The 15836-nt window shown below is 44.6% G+C and overlaps 1 protein-coding gene across 1 annotated transcript in view; it reads left to right on the top strand.

Moving 5' to 3' along the window:
• Positions 1–15836, top strand: part of LOC112239280 (testis-expressed protein 2-like) — a 41183-nt gene that overhangs the window by 15696 nt on the left and 9651 nt on the right. Inside the window, 8 exon segments of the mRNA XM_042319224.1 lie at positions 4361–4806; positions 4809–6064; positions 8578–8778; positions 10205–10559; positions 10768–10931; positions 10934–10993; positions 12791–12946; positions 13186–13285. Coding sequence (XP_042175158.1) covers positions 4386–4806; positions 4809–6064; positions 8578–8778; positions 10205–10559; positions 10768–10931; positions 10934–10993; positions 12791–12946; positions 13186–13285 — 2713 coding nt within the window. The 5' untranslated portion in view covers positions 4361–4385.

Genomic DNA, 15836 nt, shown 5'->3' with positions numbered 1-15836 from the left:
CAGCCTCGTGTGTGTGTGTGTGTGTGTGTGTCTAATATGGCTACCCAGATAATTATACAATGGGCAAGAATAAAAAGCTAGAATAACTCAAAAACAACACCACGCCTAATTTAGGAAATCACTCACTGATTATTGTCTGTGGTTCAGCCTTGTTGGGAAAAACAATGACTGGCTTGTTACTGTATGATCTACCAGCCGGGGCTCACAGCACGACCCATTTCGCATTAATTACAGTGTGTGTTTTGTGTGCAGTGTTGTTTGTTTTCTGTAATATCCATTCTGAATTCCTTTTTTGTTGAGGGATTTATTTATGTGTTTATTTGCACCAAAGAAAACAAGTGATAGACAACAATACAGATGAAAAACAGTGTGCAGGTGTGCTTGGATGAAAACCACACCACAAAGTAACTATATTCAATGCATAAGTACAAAAATACAATTGGTTTGTTAAAACAGAACCTAGTAAACCTACTAATTATATATGTATAAATTAATTGATCAGTAATGTCAAAAAACAAAAGCAACTGTTTTGTTTAAATGTGTGTGTGCATGTGAATGTGTGAGAGTTAGGCTTTATGGAGGAGATTACTGAGTAGTTTGGTTCATCAGGCTGACCCCCAGTCTTTGAGGGATGGTGATGTTTTGGCAATGTGAAGATGAGTGTGGTACCTCTGTATCTGATAGAGAATTGACTATGTGAGGTGTGGCAGTGGGGAGGGTGAAGGTTATCACAGTGTCTTGTGTTGTACAGATGGATTTCAGAATGAACCTGGAAGAATCCATTGGAAGGTAAACTGTCTGGGGGTTTGAGTATTTGTATATGAAAGTGCATAATTGCTGTTCATTTATGTTGTAAATAGACAAGATATTGAGTTTCTTAAACAAAGGTGTAGATGGAGCCGGGGAATTAGGAGGTGTCTAGTCAAATGTATTTTGTATAATGAGTAATTTGTCTAGTTAGGAGGCATATTTACTGGCCCAGACAATATTACAGTAAATGAGATATGGGTCATTAAACTATAGAGTTAGGAAGCAAGCCTGATGAACCAAACCACTAGTCTTTCTGATGATAGCAGATTTCATCACTTCGCTACAGACAATTTGAATATGATCTTTACAGGACAACTTTTCATCAACTAGAACTCAGAGGAATCTAGTGGATGTGACTTGTTCCATTTAATTCCCACCATTTGAGTTTCTGGCTTCTTTTTTTATTTTATTTTGTATTTTTTTACAATATTTGTTATTCCTACTAGTGAACATAATAAAGTTAGATTTAACATTTAAAGATGATTTGTTTATCTGGAACCATTCAGAAAATTTGTCCATGCCTGAGTTGGCTTCATTAATCAAAACTCTTGTGTGATAAAATCTACTTGGTATCCTCAGCAAAGAGAATGGGAGGTATGGTAGAAGACACAGCAGCAAGGTCATTGATATAGATTAGGAATAACAAAGGTCCAATTATCCAACCCTGTGTCACACCACAGGATATCTTGGCCCTGGTTGATGTACAGCCGTTTGCATGAACAAATTGTTCTCTATCAGAAACAGGACTATAAAGCCAATTATGTATAATCATGAAAACCGTAATAATGCAATTTAGGAAGTAACATTTCATGATCAACCGTGTCAAAATCTTTCAATGAATCTAAAAAGATGCAGAGAGCGTGTTCATTGTTGTCCAGGGCTGTAAAGATTTTATCCACAAGTTACAAAGGAACTATATCTGTGGAGTAGTTTTTCAAAAACCATATTGATGCTCATGTAGAATATAGTGTTGATTGAAGTGTTTCAACATTCTCTTACACACCAATGTTTCTAGGATTTTAGAAAAACATGGTAGTACAGATATTGGCCAATAATTTGTGAAAGATATTGGATACCCAGATTTATAGAGGGGGATAACTTTGGCAATATTTAAATCTATAGGAACAATACTAGTTTGCATAGATTTGGTGAAGATATACATTAGAGGCTCAGTAATCGAGGAAGACACTGATTTCACCAAAAAGGCACCAATCTCATCATGACCTTCTGCTGATATCTTTACCATTTAACTCCATCACCTCCATTACATCAGGAGGAAGTGTCACGTTCGTCATAAGGATCGGACAAACGCGCAGCGTGGAATGCGTACATTTTCTTTTTAATGAATGAGCAAAAACAACAAACAAACGAAACGCTATACAAACTAGTGCTGACAGGCAACTAAAAATAGACAAGATCCCACAACTAACAATGGGGAAATGGCTACCTAAATATGATCCCCAATCAGAGACAACGATAAACAGCTGTCTCTGAATTGGGAACCATAACAGGCCAACATAGACACACAAAAACGCTAGATGACAAAAACCCTAGACATACAACAACTAGAGTACCCACCCTAGTCACATCCTGACCTAACCAAAATATATGGAAAAACAGACAATCTAAGGTCAGGGCGCGACATGAAGCAGAGAAGGGAAATGTCTCTTAATGTAATCTAAGGGAGGAGTGTCTTGGCCTTGACTTCTGTGTCATGCCAAGTTTCAGTCTTTACGTCCTCAATTCCATCAATTCAAATGTTATTGTGCCTCGATAGGTTTTTGAGGTAGTATCCTTTGGAAGAGTGCTTGTCAAGTGTTATTTGTAAAATGGTGAGATCCTCAGACATGGTTTTGAATGCGGTCTGGCTGGGGACATTCACCTCCGACTGCGTAAATTCCAAACAGTGTATAAATTCCGTTACATCCTTAAACAGATCATGAACCCTTCTGTTGGTAGAATCCAGAAAGAGTTGCAGGAAGGACTTCAAGTTATTGTCCTGCAGATGTGTTAGATCTTTATAGAAGTCTTTTTGTTGATCCAGTAGTTCATGGAGTGTAGTGCTTGATACGTACTCGTCTTCCGCATTGAGCTTTGCAGCGTTTGTCTGTATAGTATCAGCCATGCTACAAGCTTGTTGTGAGCTAAAAATGAGTTCACAAACACAACCCACAACCCGCCTCCCGAAAACAAGCTCCGCCAATGAAATGACCTACACGCAACAGCAACTCACACTTGATCACACATGCACCAGTAGGATAAACAGAGAGAAAGAGGAGGACTTGCTCACACATGCACCAGTAGGATAAACAGAGAGAAAGAGGAGGACTTGCTCACACATGCACCAGTAGGATAAACAGAGAGAAAGAGGAGGACTTGATCACACATGCACCAGTAGGATAAACAGAGAGAAAGAGGAGGACTTGATCACACATGCACCAGTAGGATAAACAGAGAGAAAGAGGAGGACTTGATCACACATGCACCAGTAGGATAAACAGAGAGAAAGAGGAGGACTTGATCACACATGCACCAGTAGGATAAACAGAGAGAAAGAGGAGGACTTGATCACACATGCACCAGTAGGATAAACAGAGAGAAAGAGGAGGACTTGATCACACATGCACCAGTAGGATAAACAGAGAGAAAGAGGAGGACTTGATCACACATGCACCAGTAGGATAAACAGAGAGAAAGAGGAGGACTTGCTCACTGAATGGATCCTGGCTGCACTTTACTCATCAAGTCAGTTAGTGCTGTGGATACAAGCAGTATGTGAAAACACCGGTCAGAGATGCTTGGGAGAGACAGCGCTAGGAGCATTCGTTTATCCACGGAGCGAGCAGCGGGAACCAGCAAGCTTGGTGCCTCAATTAAAGCTAGAATCCTTAATTGAAACAATGACAAAGTGGGACTCCCTAGCCTCTGTTTTGGTAAAAGAAAAATGAGGGATGAGCCTGGAGAAATGTAACCACTCTCAAATTCATAGACAGAGCTGTGGATGCAAGGACAGTTGTTACCATGTTTTGAGGCTATATAGTTTTTGTTTACATATATATTGTTTACATATTATATATTGTTATATATATTGTTTACCCCTATGATGTAACTGGAATGATGAGATAGATGTTCTTCTTCTATGTTTTTGTTTTATTATTTCACTGCCATACTGTGTTGGATCTTGTCCAGCCGTCTTGTCTCAAGAGGACCACAATAGAAATAAGTCCCAGACTTTATTGTGTGTTATCCTAGCTTGTTTTTTAAAATGGTCGAATTAATAAACTAAACTACAAACTTCAGAGTAAAAAAAAACTAATATTTTTGGTTCTGATGGGGTACGACAGTTGAACTAAGCTCATGAGGCACTTATAAGTTATATTCCTCAAGAATCAATGGTCAAAAATCGATGTAGCAGCTAAGGATTCTAGCTTTAAACCATTATTTTTCTCTCTTTCTTTCTCACTCTCTCTCTCTGTCCCTGCCTCTTCCACACCACCCGTTCTCTCTCCCTCATCCCTCTCTCTCTCCCCCTCTCTCTCCCCCTCTCCAGGCTGTGAGCCCTGTGGAGTGTGGTCATGACCAGCCAGGGCAGCAACAGTAGCAGGAAGGACGGCCATGCCGCTGACAGTACCCCCTCCTCCTCCACGCCCCCCCGCCCGCCCCCAGGCCCCAAGCTGCAGGTGCAGCGCTCTCTCTCCCGGGACACCATCACCATCCACTTCTCTGCCCTGGGACAAGAGGAGGACGAGGAGCTGTATGGGTTTGGGGCGTCTGTGTCATCGTCCTCCGCAGGAGAGGAGTCAGAAGGGCTGGGTGGGATGGGGGGGAGGACTGAGGACCAGGGCATCGTGACGGCCTTGGAAGCCAGCGAGGAGCTACTGTTTGAGGCTGGAGGGATTGGGACCACCACTACCATTGCTGTGTCCTCTACCACTCTACCCCACAGCCCAGCCCTGCCCATCCTCCCCCCCTCCACGCACACCCCCCTCCAGTCCCCCCCGCTTGCTCCTCCTGGCCCTCTGATCACACAAGACCCACGATCCCTCCCACCTCCTCCTCCACCACCTCCTCCCCGTCTCGCTCCGCAGCCCTGCCCTCCAAGCCTTTCCTCAGCCTCAGGTCCCTGTCCAATGAAATGATGGTTGCCCCTCCTTCTTCTGCCGGACGCCACCGCCACCACCTGATGAAGACGTTCGTCAAGTCTCTCTCCACGGACAACACCAGGCCTGACCACCAGGAGGCGCCCTCACCACCATCTCTCTCCCAGCAGCGCCCACCTCCAGACTCCCGCGTCAACAACCTGCAGCTCTTCAAGCAGTTGGGCCAGCCGATGGGCTCCACCACGTCTGGGGGTGGTGACTCCAAGACGGCCCCCTCCTCACCCCTCACCTCCCCGGCCGACGGGAGGTGTTTCTTCAAGGTGCAAGAGATGGAGGCCAGGATCGAGGATACTAGGAGGCGTTTGTCGGAGGTCATGTGTGAGCCAATGCAGCTGTTCAGTAAGTTCATGGGCGACGAGGCTGGAGGCGGAGCCGAGGGAGGGGGTACAGGAGGGGGTGCCTCTGCTACCCACCGCTCCCTCTCCCTCAGCGCCACAGAGCTCACCAACCTGGCAGGCCTCAATGGGCACGCAGAGAGCAACAACAACTACAGCATCAAAGAGGAGGGGGGCAACTCTGAAGGAGAGGAGGAGGAAGAGGAGACCCCTACTGGTGAAGCTTCAGCAGACACTATCTTCTCCTCTCCTCCAGCCAAGTCCTCCAGGACCTCCAGGGTCTCCTCCCCTCCTCCTCTCCCCAGGTCCTCCTCCCTCGCCCTGGGTCACTGCTCCATGTCGGCCTTAGTCCGCCTGGAGGACGAGGAGTTCTGTGAGCTCTACAGTGAAGGCTTTGAGCTCTGTACTGACACTGAGACACCGGACGGGGAGCGGCCCGGGTCCCTGCAGATCCAAACGGGAAGCACGGGCGTCTGCAGTGAAGCCGAGTCCGACGAAGAGGAGGAAGACTTACCAAACGTGCCCATCACTGGCCTCCTCTTCTTTACGTGTCTAGTCTACAGTTACCTGGTATTCCCCCTGCCACCCTATTTGTGTGCGGTGATGCAGGGCGTGGCAGCAGGGTTCATGCTGGCTATACTGGTGGTGTGGCTGTCGGCTCCGGAGGTCTCCAGCTGCAGTGGGACCAGGCAGGGCAGACGAAGGGGGGAGCAGTGGAACGTGGCCCAGCTGGATATCAAAGAACCTGGAATCTTTAAGGTAGGTCACTGTGTTAGCGGTTTAGTACTAAGTATTTAGAAATTGAAATTAGTGCCAAAACAATTGGGAAAAAACTGTAAAGGGTGCATTAGTATAAGACTGGAACAAAAGCCTGCTCTACTCTCCAGAACCAGAGTTTGTGACTGAACACTGTCCTATGTTTCACAGCCTATCCCTGTATTTTTTTGTGTAAGGTTATGACAAAGAAAGCTTTCTACCCAAGAGGATAGATAATAGATTTATAAATGCAACAATAAAGATATTGTCATGGATAGGAATACTTTTCTGTTGTGCAACGACCAAGGTATATTTAAGGCAGATTACATAGAAAGGAGCCTGACATCTTAGATAGGCTGTGTCCTTCCCCTAGTAGTACCTGTCATCACTGTGGACAGACAGCCTGACATCTTAGATAGGCTGTGTCCTTCCCCTAGTAGTACCTGTCACCACTGTGGACAGACAGCCTGACATCTTAGATAGGCTGTGTCCTTCCCCTAGTAGTACCTGTCATCACTGTGGACAGACAGCCTGACATCTTAGATAGGCTGTGTCCTTCCCCTAGTAGTACCTGTCACCACTGTGGACAGACAGCCTGACATCTTAGATAGGCTGTGTCCTTCCCCTAGTAGTACCTGTCACCACTGTGGACAGACAGCCTGACATCTTAGATAGGCTGTGTCCTTCCCCTAGTAGTACCTGTCACCACTGTGGACAGACAGCCTGCAGCTTCTATTGAGTTAGCAAGCTGAGCACATGTTGCTGATAGCATCTACAAGATAAACAGCTGATACACAGCTGGCTTTTCCCCAGTGGGACTCGGAGAGAGTAGGGAGGATCTACAAGGCTGCGTCCCACATGGCACCCTATTCCCTATGTATTGCACTACTTTTGACCAAGGCCCATAGGGTTCTTGGTTAAAAGTAGTGCACCATATAGGGATTAGGTTGCCATTTGGGACACAAACCAATTCTCCATATCGCGTCTCTGTTTGTCGTTAAAGTTCAGCAATAAAACCCGATGGCTGCTCACTTTATCAGATAGGACAGGAAGCCATTCAGTATATGTCTGTAGATATCCATCTTCTTCCCTCTCTTGAATGGCTAAACAGCATGGTTGCCAAGGTAACAATTCTCCTCCCTCCATGAATCCTATTATCCACACCAGTACTTTTCAGTAGGCTTGGGTTGTTACACCATTAAACATTACACTGGCTTAAATATTGGGATGTACAACCTCTCCTGAATGCTCATGCAGGATTCACAATGGTGGCTTCTCAGTGGGATAGAGAAACATTGGCTGGATAAGAAACATATCAAAGTCCGGTGTGGCACAGCATGGTGCTTGCAACACCAGGGTTGTGGGTTTGATTCCCATGGGGGACCAGTATGAAAATGTATGCACTCACTACTATAATAAGACTCTGGGATAAAAGTGTCTGCTAAATGACGAATCTAACATCCTCATTGGGCTATCCAACAACAATACTGAGGCTATATAGCGTTCCCTCCAGCTGCATTGGGGTTTGCCTTGAAACAACCTCACAGATTAAATGGTCTGTTGATTTGTCAAACGTTCTCCTTTTAACCCAGTCAATGTGCTGGAAACTGAAGCAGAGGAGACACGCTTAGCGGTTGGCTAGTGGTTATGTAAGCGTGTGTTTGTGTGTACTTGTGTGTGTGTGTTTGAACCCGTGTGGGCACATGAGCTCCATATCCTCAGGCTACAGCTGTACTGGAGAGAGGCTCTCTGGTCACGTGGAACACAGCCCAACATAGCACCTGTGGAACCACAGAATATAGCCAGCTAAAGGAGGGGTCATACGGGTCAGCTCTCACCCACAGTCACGCTATGATGTCATCATGCCCATGATGTAACTCATGATTTAACGTCTCCCCGTCTCTGAAGAGAACTGAACAGACCGTTGTTGTTGTTTAGATGAAGCCATGTTGTGATAATATCTCCACATATCAACATGATATAACGTCTCCCCGTCTCTGAAGAGAACTGAACAGACCGTTGTTGTTGTTTAGATGAAGCCATGTTGTGATAATATCTCCACATATCAACATGATATAACGTCTCCCCGTCTCTGAAGAGAACTGAACAGACCGTTGTTGTTGTTTAGATGAAGCCATGTTGTGATAATATCTCCACATATCAACATGATATAACGTCTCCCAGTCTCTGAAGAGAACTGAACAGACCGTTGTTGTTGTTTAGATTAAGTCATGTTGTGATAATATCTCCACATATCAACATGCTCTGGATGATTCTCTCACTATGATGTTAGTATGGACCAGGACTGTCAGCTAAAAGTTGATACCGTGTGGTTATGTGGTTGTATTGCATCCGATCACACTCCCCAATTAGTGTGTGTGTGTGTGTGTGGGTTTGTGTGTGTGTGTGTGTGTGTGTGTGTGTGTGTGTGCGTGTCATTCGTGCATATTATTAGTCTCCATGTTGTTCCATGCGTCGGTCTGAGAGTTAACAGTGTGTATTGTTCCCATTAACAGGGCTGGATGAACCAGATGTCCAGCTATGACCTAGAGATGTACCATGCCACTCTGACCCACTCTGTGTATGTACGTCTGGAGGGCTCCACCCTGCGCCTGTCCAAACCCAACCGCAACATCGCCCGGCGGGCCACGCACAACGAGCCCAAACCTGACGTCACCTACATCAGCCAGAAGATCTACGACCTCACCGACAGCAAGGTGTGTGTGTGTGTCTGTATATCTGTCTGTCTGTTCGTCTGTCTGTGGAACGTGTTGTATGGTCGTTTGCGGATGGATGCCCCATTTTGTTTGTGTATGTCTAAGACAGAGAGAGGAAGGGAAAGGGAAATGCAATGTGCAAGTGACGTCGTCCTACGTCATACTTCCGGGTCCTGTCCCCTAATCTCTTGAATGGGCTCGACGTTTATATCATCAAATCCGTGAAAACGCGGTCATTTAAGATACAGTTGAAGTCGGAAGTTTACATACACTTAGCTTGGAGTCATTAAAACTCATTTTTCAACCACTCCACTAATTTCTTGTTAACAAACTATAGTTTTGGCAAGTCAGGTAGGACATCTACTTTGTGCATGACACAAGCAATTTTTCGAACAATTGTTTACAGACACAATATTTCACTTATAATTCACTGTATCACAATTCCAGTGGGTCAGAAGTTTACATACACTAAGCTGACTGTGCCTTTAAACAGCTTGGAAAATTCCAGAAAATGATGTCATGGCTTTAGAAGCTTCTGATAGGCTAATTGACATCATTTGAGTCAATTAGAGGTGTACCTGTGGATGTACTCAAAGGTCTACCTTCAAACTCAGGACCTTGTGAAGATGCTGGAGGAAACAGGTACAAAAGTATCTATATCCACAGTGAAACAAGTCCTATATCGACAGCAAGGAAGAAGCCACTGCTCCAAAACCGCCATAAAAAAGCCAGACTATGGTTTGCAACTGCACATGGGGACAAAGATTGTACTTTTTGGAGAAATGTCCTCTGGTCTTATGAAACAAAAATAGAACTGTTTGGCCATAAGGACCATCGTTATGTTTGGAAGAAAATGTGGAGGCTTTCAAGCAGAAGAATACCATCTCAACCATGAAGCACGGGGGTGGCAGCATCATGTTGTGGGGGTGCTTTGCTGCAGGAGGGACTGGTGCACTTCACAAAATAGATGGCATTTCTAACATTTCACATTCTTAAAAAAAGTGGTGATCGTAACTGACCTAAGACAGGGCATTTTTACTAGGATTAAATGTCAGGAATTGTGAAAAACGTAGTTTAAATGTATTTGGCTAAGGTGTATGTAAACTTCCGACTGCATATATAAAATTATATTTGTGTTTGTGGATGAATTTACCTTTTTAAGTTTGTGTGCTGAAGACCACTGTGATATGTTTTTGCCCATTCAAAACGCAAAACTACAAGGCTACTTCCTGAAAAACTACACGTCACTTTCGTACCATGTATGGTGCACATTAGTGTATGACTGCGTGTGTGTTTGGGCATACAGACATTGAAGTGGGCCTCCGGCAGAAATTATATAAATACCTGTATCTGTCCAGTCAGCCTAATATTTTTAGAACACCCCCAAGAGGTTCATGTAGCGTGTAACATCCAAATGTGTCCCCAGATCCACCTGGTGCCCCAGAGCCTGGCCAGGAAGCGCGTGTGGAACAAGAAGTACCCCATCTGTATCGAGCTGGCCAAGCAGGACGACTTCATGTCCAAGGTCCAGGCCCAGGGAGAGAGGCCCGAACCTGGGGAAGAGAAGCCGTCCGGGGTGGGGGAGAAGGGGGAGAAGCTGGAGGGTCCAGGTGGAGCTGGGGGTGGAGAGGAGCCTAGGAAACCCCCAGGGGAGCGGGATCTGATCCTGTTCCTGTTTGGGAGGACGGGTCGGGAGAAAGAAGAATGGTTCAGGAGGATTTTGGTGGCATCCAGACTTAAGTCTGAGGCTAATAAAACGTCCAGTGAGCATCCAGTGGGCGGTGAGGGAACATTCAGATGAACACACAGACAGCTGTACTTTTTGGGGACCAACAATTGATTCCCATTCAAAATCCTATTCTCCCTAACCTTAACCCTAACCCTAATTCTAAGAGGATTACAGACAGGGAGACGTTAGCTAGACATTAACATATGTGAAATGATTTCCAATAGAATTTGAACCCAGGTGTGGTTGTCGTTACCTAACAGACTGGCCTCACAGATTGGAGGCAGAGAGCAGGAGTAGCAGCCGTGGCAGCCTCATGGATGAGCCCAGTCAGAAGGACCCTTCCCTGGCTGGAGGGGTCAGGCAGAAGATGCTGCTGGACTACAACGTCTACATGGCCAAGTACGTCACCCCCGGCCCCCGCTGGACAGCCCCCCGGCCAGCAGCCCCTCCCACAGCCCAGAGGGCAGCCCTGGAGCCACCAAGAAGGTAGGGTTGATGGGGGAGACCACAGAGATCTTATTCATTCTATATGTAATTCTATGGAGGGGATCATGTTGACACAGGCTGATCAGATAGCCATGTAGACATGTAGTTACTGTGGCCATGTAATAGCATGTAACTATACTGAACAATAAACAACTATACTAAGCAACATGCAACAATTTCAAAGAGTTACAGCTCAAATAAGGAAATTAGTCAATTGAAATAAATTCATTAGATCCTAATCTATAGATTTCACGTGACTGGGAATACAGACCAGCAGGGATTCAAACCTTAGAACCCAGTTCCTACATTTGAATAAAAAATTGATTTTATTTAACAAAACTATGCTATATTTTATCTCTGGGACCCTCAGGATGACAAATCAGAGCAAGATTACTGAATGTAAGTACATTATTTACCTTCAGAGGTGAATGTATCAAACCAAGTGCCATGATTGTTTTTTGTTGTTGTGCACTCTCCTCAAACAGTAGCATGGTATTTTGTTACTGTAATAGCTACTGTAAATTGGACAGTGCAGTTAGATTAACAATAATTTAAGCTTTCTGCACATATAACACATGTCTATGTCCTGGAAAGTTTGCTGTTACTTACAACGTCATTCTAGTCACATTAGCGCACATTAGTGAAGTTGTTGGATATTTGGCGGGAACTGGAACACACTACCGTGCACGTCGATCCAGAGCATCCCAAACATGCTCAATGGGTGAAATGAGTATGCAGACCATGGAAGAACTGGAACATTTTCAGCTTCAAGGAATTGTGTACAGAACCTTGCGACATGGGGCAGTGCATTATCATGCTGAAACATGAGGTTATGGAGGAGGATGAATGGCACGACAATAGGCCTCAGGATTTCATCACATTATCTCTGTTCATTCAAATTGCCATCAATAAAATTAAATTGTTTGTTGTCCGTGGCTTATGCCTGCCCATACCATAACCCCACCGCCACCACGGGGTACCGCTTGCCCACATGACGCCATACACTGTCTGACATCTGCCCGGTACAGTTGATACCAAGATATATCCGTGAAGAGCACACTTCTCCAACGTGCCAGTGACCATCGAAGGTGAGCATTGTCCCACTGAAGTCGGTGATGTAGTCAGACTGCAGTCAGATCAAGACCCTGGTGAGGGACGACCAGCACGCAGATGAGCTTCCCTGAGACGCTTTCTGACAGTTGGTGCAGAAACTCTTTGGTTGTGCAAACCCACAGTTTCATCAGCTGCGGTTGTGAGGCTGGTTGGACATACTGCCAAATTCTCTAAAACGACGTTGGTAAAAGAAATTAACATTCAATTCTCTGGCAACAGCTCTGGTGGACATTCCTGCAGTCAGCATGCCAATTGCACGCTCCCTGAAAACTTGAGACATCTGTGGCATTGTGTTGTGTGACTAAACTGCACATTTTAGAGCTGCCTTTTATTGTCCCCATTACAACGTGCACCTGTGTAATGATCATGCTGTTTATCTTGGCAAAGGAGAAATACTCACTAACAAAGATGTAAACAAATTTGTGCACAACATTTGAGAGAAACAATCTTTCTGTGCATATGGAACATTTCAGCTCATGAAACATAGGACCAACACTTTACATGTTGCATTTATATTTTTGTTCAGTATACATTCAAACTTTAAGCAATGAGCAAGTATTCTCAATTCGTTTCACATATAATTGTATATACCCTGGACCTGACCTCTAAAATCAGTTGGATATAGAATATGTATGTTTACTACCTTTGTCTCACTACCTGTTACTCCCACGTTGTTCCTGTCAGTTACCCAGCAGCCCGTGCGAGCGGCCGGGGCGAGGGGCGGTGCCAGAGGCGTGGGTGAACGCCTTGATAGGCCGGGTGTTCTGGGACTTCTTGGGGGAGAAGTACTGGGCTGACATGGTCTCCAAAAAGATCCAGATGAAGCTCAGTAAGATCAGGGTGAGTACTGGCATCCTGTCTCCTCTGCCTCCACATACAGTCAGCGTGTATATTCTTCTTATCTGTCTTTGTCCCAGAGAGCTCTTTGTCGATAGTCCTTTTTTAATTCCAAGCGTCTTCTCCTCGCGTCTCCCCTCACTTACTTCTCAACTCACCAGAGGGAAATGAGATGTAACTCAGAGAAAACACATGTGTAAGAAAGGAGACTGTCTGAGGTGTAAATGTCCTGTGTGTTACAGCTGCCATACTTTATGAATGAGCTGGCTCTGACAGCACTGGACATGGGCTTCTCCATTCCCAAGATCCTCCATGCCTCCAAGCCCTCTGTGGACCACCAAGGTAGGACACTCTCTCTCTCTCTCCCTGCTTTCTCTTCTCCCTCTATCTTTTCTCCTCTCCCTCCTATCTCCTCTCTTTCCCCCTCCCTTCTGCCTTTTGTTTCAGTCTCCCCAAACCCCTGCCTCTATTAACCAGAGGAATTAAACATTTGCCTCACTCTTCCATGCAGAACTGGTTTATCTTGGCGATATTTGTGGGTTTTCAAACATGAACTGTTCGTTTCAAGTCCTGCCACATCTCAATTGGGATTAGGTCTGAACTTTGACTAGGCCATTCCAGAACTTCAAATGTGTTGCTTTTTAGCCATTTGCATGTAGACTTGATTGCGTGTGTTGGATCATTGTCTTGCTGCATGAACCAGCTGTGCTTCAGCTCACAGACAGATGGCCTGACATTCTCCTGTAGAATTCTCTGATACAGAGCAGAATTCATGGTACCATCCCAGTACCACCACCATGCTCAACCGTTGGCATAAGGTTCTTACTGTGGAATGCAGTGTTTGGTTTTCGCCAGGTATAATGGGACCCATGTTGTCCAACATGTTATGCGTTTGACTAATTTGTCCTTAAAACAAAAACAATTAAATAAAAAAATAAAAGGGATCATCCAGGTGCTTTTTGGCAAACTTGAGTCAACTTTTTGGATGAGATGTGTCCCATTATGTCTTGGCATTGGGTGTTGCATAACTTTGTTTATGAAATAAATCTATTGAGTAATTGTTGTTATTTGTTCACTCAGGTTCCCTTTATCTAATATTAGGTTTGGTTGAAGATCTGATAACATTCAGTATGAAAAATATGCAAAAGTAGAGAAAGTTAGAAAGGGGGGCAGATACTTTTTCACAACACTGTAGATGTTATTGATTAGGATCTAAAAGGCCAGACTAGATCAGCACTCCAACTGAGAATGTGAATACAGCCCGAGGCACATTCATTCCTGCATTGAAATGTCTGACTTTGGGAGGGGATGAGGGGGAGAAGTGGGAGGCTCGTGAGGAGAGTGGGAGGTCATATTTGTCACCCCTTGACCTTAGTTATCTTTGTTTTATTTATTATTTTGGTTAGGTCAGGGTGTGACAAGGGTGGTTTGTTTAGTTTTTGTATGTCTAGGGGTTTTTGTATGTATGTCTAGGGGTTTTCGTATGTATGTCTAGGGGTTTTCGTATGTTTGTCTAGGGGTTTTCGTATGTATGTCTAGGGGTTTTCGTATGTATGTCTAGGGGTTTTCGTATGTATGTCTAGGGGTTTTCGTTTTGTCTAGGGGTTTTCGTATGTATGTCTAGGGGTTTTCGTATGTATGTCTAGGGGTTTTCGTATGTATGTCTAGGGGTTTTTATGTATGTCTAGGGGTTTTTGTATGTCTAGGGGTTTTTGTATGTCTAGGGGTCTAGTCTAGGTGTTTTATGTCTATGGTTGCCTAGATTGGTTCTCAATCAGAGGCAGCTGTTTATCGTTGTCTCTGATTGGGGACCGTATTGAAGTAGCCATATTCCTTGGGGATTTTGGTGGGTTATTGTCTTTGTGTAGTTTCCTGTCAGCACTCGGTTTATATAGCTTCATGGTTATTTTGTTAGTTTAAGTGTTCTTCGTTTATTAAAAGAAGTATGTATTCGTATCACGCTGCGCCTTGGTCTCCTCGTTATGACGAACGTGACAATATTGATCCAGTCATTTAACTATATTCTGATGTAGGGGATACAGTTGGGAGTGTGTGGTTAAGTCTGTTTTCCATGTTTTACCTGAAAAACCTTTCATTGCTAAGCTTGAATGTCTCAACGTCTCACTTTAACGGTCCACTTCTCCATAAAGGCCCAGTGCAGTCAAAATTTTTCCTTGGTTTTGTGTCATATTGTACAACAGCTGATGAAACTAACACTTTAATGGAGTTTTGGCTTACCTGGTGAAATCAACAGGCGGTATAACTTTTAATAGACCAAAAACAAAGAGTTCTAAACCTCCCTGACAATACCAGCTAGTTTTCAGTTTTCCCTCCCCATTCAGACCACTCCCAGACAGTCCTAGTAAAATTATTGCTTTTTTTTACAAAAAGTATTTTTTTTTGTGGACCATTTTAATTCTAAACAATCACAGTAAGGTACTTAATATTTACCCAGAAATGATTTGATATTGAGATTTAAAAATAGGCTGCATTGGGCCTTTTAAAGGATTTGGGAAGCTTTCCATATTCAAGGTTAAGGGTTAAACTCCTAAGGCTCTACTGCAGCGTTTCCCAAACTCATTCCTGGGGACCACAAGGGGTGCCTAGCACAACACAGCTGATTTCAAATCATCAAAGCTTGATGATGAGTTGATTATTTGAATCAGCTGTGTAGTGTTAGGGCAAAAACCAAAACGTGCACCCCTTCGGGTCCCCATGACTGAGTTTGGAAACACTGCTCTGCTGTCTTGCTACAGTAGAAGCATCCGGTAGCCTAGTGGTTAAGAGCGTTGGGCCAGTAAATGAAAGTTTGCTGGTTTGAATGCCCCTGAGCAAGGCAGTTAACCGCCAACAACAACTGCTCCCTGGGCGCCGATGATGTCGATTAAGGTAG

The sequence above is a fragment of the Oncorhynchus tshawytscha genome, unplaced genomic scaffold, assembly GCF_018296145.1.
Source record: "Oncorhynchus tshawytscha isolate Ot180627B unplaced genomic scaffold, Otsh_v2.0 Un_scaffold_1341_pilon_pilon, whole genome shotgun sequence".
NCBI classification, from domain to species: Eukaryota; Metazoa; Chordata; class Actinopteri; order Salmoniformes; family Salmonidae; genus Oncorhynchus; species Oncorhynchus tshawytscha.
Note: the sequence above shows the minus strand (reverse complement) of the source record. Positions and strands in the feature narration are given on the sequence as shown.